Here is a 3,415-nt window from a genome sequence, read left to right on the forward strand (position 1 = left end):
TTGAATACAATACTTAAACCAAAGACCTCATGTTTTTTATGGCTGGAGCATTGCCTCAAATGAAACATTTTCCAACCTTGTCTGTGGCACTCAGCCCCACAGACATTAGTTGCTACTAAAGATGTGAGTCTTTGAAAATAGGTCACAAATAAATCCTGTCAGTTTTTAAAAGCTAAATGATTTACTGGTCACTGTAGTTTTTAGATGATGTTACTCAAACAGGAGGAAATGTGTATTCACGAGGTGCTGCCTTTAGCCACAGCTTTGTTGCACAACTCAGTATTTACGACAGCAGGAAATGTATATGGGATTGACTTAAAATAACCTACAGCATGGTTATTGATACGTTTTAAATTGCTTTTTGGACAACAAACAGCTATGGCACGGAGGAAAACTCTATATCACACTTTGGCAACAATACTTGTTAGTTGGATAAATTCATTGTTGGTTTGCATCTTTTCATGGGATTGTTTATCCCCAGATTTACAAGATGGTCCCTGTATAATTAATAGTTTGGTCTACAAACTGTACATGGTGTTTATTATTATTTTAACTGTTTTAACTGAATCAGGATCCACATCTGTTTTATCATCAGCTATCCATCCATTTTCTCTTTAAGTTCGAATATCTTCAGCTTATATTCAACATTATAGTAGAGTCCGACCAACAGGAGCTGCCAGTTTCCATCAATACAACTATAAACAATATAATTAAATGTAGTTTATCGTCCTTCTTAATTATATCCACTCAATGAAGGCGCATTCATCAATATACACAAAGAAAGATTAGTTTTGTGAATGAACAATGGTTGTTTTTTGCGGTCTTGTTCAATAAAGTTTCTGTGAAATGACCTTCCACTGTCATCATCCGGGCCTCTAAATACGTAACATCGCGCATGCGCACTGTTCTACTGTGGTTCGACCTCTGCAGTCGGTAAGTGTGTGATGGCAGCTTGAATGAGAAGCGTATCTTTACAAATCCAATTTCATCCTCTCTCTTAACTCCACATTGCAGCGCACAAGTGAGGATAGCATGCAGCATGGATGTGAATGTACATATGAGTGCCTTCATTTTCTCCCTGGAGCATTTTTACACCCGTTTGACCTTACTTCTCTCTCCGGTCTTCCTTCCTCAGAGAGACCCGGGCTTCAACCAGATTTGACCGAACCGGTTAGAACTACCTAAATTAGAAGATGTACGCCTGTGCAAAGTTCGTCTCCACGCCGGCTCTGGTGAGTTTGCTCTCTGTGGTGTGTTTTGTGTCCTGCTCTCTAAAGTATCCCGGATAAATCCGGTGGGCCTCTGCCTGAACTTGACTGCAGCTGACTGGCAAGGGTATCCGCAGTCTAGGCCAACGGGCTAGCTAGCTCTTGCTAAAGCACAGCATTACATAAAGTTTTTTTAAAAACGTGTGCAATGTAGCGCTAATGCTAATGATTCAGGTGCATGCAAGTTATCTTGAACACTGCCACTGCCTTTGCGTTAGCTTGTAGCAAACATGTTCAGTAATGGCCGTTAGCTAAGGTCATCACAAGCCTTTTGTTAGCAGAGTTTTGTGCAGAGTTCCCCTGAAAACTCACGAACATGTCTGTTCAACTGATCCACAAACTATCTCCTTTTTAAATTATATTAAATGTAGCCTGTGTTAAGTCATTCACCAAGGTCATATTTCTGTTTCTAGTTCCTCTTGTAGTCTTACCAGTTTCAATTACAATAGGACAATTTGTTAGGAAGCTTTCTATTGTTTATTGTAGTAGTAACACAAACCCAGGAGTGACTTCGACAGCACAGACTGTACCCACAAATCATTAAAGCCCACAGGTCGTAACGTGTGTGCACTGCAGTGAGTGACAAAGTGACATTAGGGTTCCTTCCACCTGCTCAGACTGGTAACAGCTACCAACAATATGTTTCATATCTTACCAAGCTTTTGTGTTTAACTAAATGTGTTCTGCGTTTTGTGTCCGTGCTGTTGCGTTCAGGTCCGTGCTGGTTCCCGGGCTCTTTACAGGCCCCTCTCTGCCTCTGTGCTGTCCAGGCCTGAGCTCAAAACAGAGGTGAGAATAAACGACAGCCTTTCTACTGAGACTGCAACTGTCATTCTACCACTTGATTGTTTAACTTAATGCTCATTTACTTTATAAAATGTCATAAATATTGTCACATCATTGTGACGGTTAACATGGAAATTGGTACTTGACAAATGATAGTAAAAATTGTAATTTAGTCATTTTTTCCCATTCCTTTATTGTTCTCACTTACTGTATTGTCATATCTCATGTCATTGGTTTTGAAGGTGTGTGTTAACCGTTTTGTCTTTTCTTGCTCCAGAGCGGCGTTGCTGTGATGCCACAGAGCCCCTTCACCCAGGTCATACTGAGGGGCTTCCAGACCAGCGCCATCAGCAGGGACATCGACACTGCTGCCAAGTTCATCGGAGCTGGAGCTGCCACAGTCGGAGTAGCTGGATCTGGAGCTGGAATTGGGACTGTGTTCGGCAGTCTCATTATCGGCTATGCTAGGTTTGTTCTCACAAACGTACATCCTGAAAATATTAAAATTGACTCTAATTAATAGATTTCTGGTGCGTACTTTGTTTTTCCATTGATGCCATTGTGTGTTCTTGTCTACAGGAACCCATCTCTGAAGCAGCAGCTGTTCTCGTATGCCATCCTGGGATTTGCCCTGTCTGAAGCCATGGGACTGTTCTGTTTGATGGTTGCTTTCCTTATCCTGTTTGCTATGTAAAACTCTGCTGTCATTCAACACTTTCATTACAGATGTGACTACATATTTTATTGTGGCTACCAAAATTGTTCCGTGTTGGTGTCATGGAAATGTACATTTTCAAGACTTTCAGACACTGTAAAAATACGCAAAACATGTATTGTACAAATGTAAGAAATTACGTGATTAAAATACATGTATTTGACTATTTAACAATGGCACTTTTATGTCTGGAATATCATGCTAGCACAATAGAAAGCAGTCCTCTTTCTTGAATGTCATCTTTTCTGTGAAGCATCTGCGTCAACTAGTCATGAGTCGGCCTTGTTTTCTTAGCACATCACATGCAAGCTTTTTGGGGTCCATCTGAATTCATTCATGGAATAAGATGCAGTTAACAGTACTGTAATTAAACAGCAAGTGAGTGCTTGCTTTTGTAAATGGCGTTAAATAAATCGAGGATTTAATTGAGCTATTTAATGGGTTTTGACTTTTTTGAATCTCATGCTGGGTTGTTAAAATAATTAGCTTTCTGTAATGGAAGCTGGGCTGAATTTAGTTACAACAGAAACGAGTTAATTTATTTTATAAACGGGTAAGGTTATCGGTTACTGTTTGAATCACTTCATGAAGCAATAATACCCAACATTGTCCTGGTACCAGCTTCTCCAAAGGAATCTGCTGATGA

At 40.1% G+C, this 3,415-nt stretch overlaps 1 protein-coding gene across 2 annotated transcripts; it reads left to right on the forward strand.

Moving 5' to 3' along the window:
* The first annotated feature begins 877 nt into the window (after nt 1-877).
* Nucleotides 878-3,199, forward strand: atp5mc3a (ATP synthase membrane subunit c locus 3a). Of its 2 annotated transcripts, none has more exons than XM_079277480.1 (5): nt 878-933; nt 1,136-1,232; nt 1,983-2,057; nt 2,332-2,522; nt 2,634-3,199. In XM_079277480.1, the coding sequence occupies exons 2-5, from the start codon at nt 1,194-1,196 to the stop codon at nt 2,746-2,748; spliced, it is 420 nt and encodes a 139-aa protein (XP_079133606.1). In that variant the 5' UTR covers nt 878-933; nt 1,136-1,193; the 3' UTR covers nt 2,749-3,199. The 2 variants fall into 2 exon arrangements, with proteins under 2 accessions (XP_079133606.1, XP_079133605.1); XM_079277479.1 differs by having other exon boundaries at nt 905-1,021.
* The last annotated feature ends 216 nt before the right edge of the window (nt 3,200-3,415 follow it).

The sequence above is a fragment of the Melanostigma gelatinosum genome (assembly GCF_949748355.1).
Source record: "Melanostigma gelatinosum genome assembly, chromosome: 10".
Lineage (NCBI taxonomy): Eukaryota > Metazoa > Chordata > Actinopteri > Perciformes > Zoarcidae > Melanostigma > Melanostigma gelatinosum.

Bases quoted from the DNA above. Each gene is read 5' to 3' on its own strand.
- atp5mc3a (XM_079277480.1), top strand. From the start codon at position 1,194: ATGTACGCCTGTGCAAAGTTCGTCTCCACGCCGGCTCTG. The intron at 1,233-1,982 runs GTGAGTTTGCTC...TGTTGCGTTCAG, and splicing joins TCGTCTCCACGCCGGCTCTG to GTCCGTGCTGGTTCCCGGGC. The intron at 2,523-2,633 runs GTTTGTTCTCAC...TCTTGTCTACAG, and splicing joins CTCATTATCGGCTATGCTAG to GAACCCATCTCTGAAGCAGC.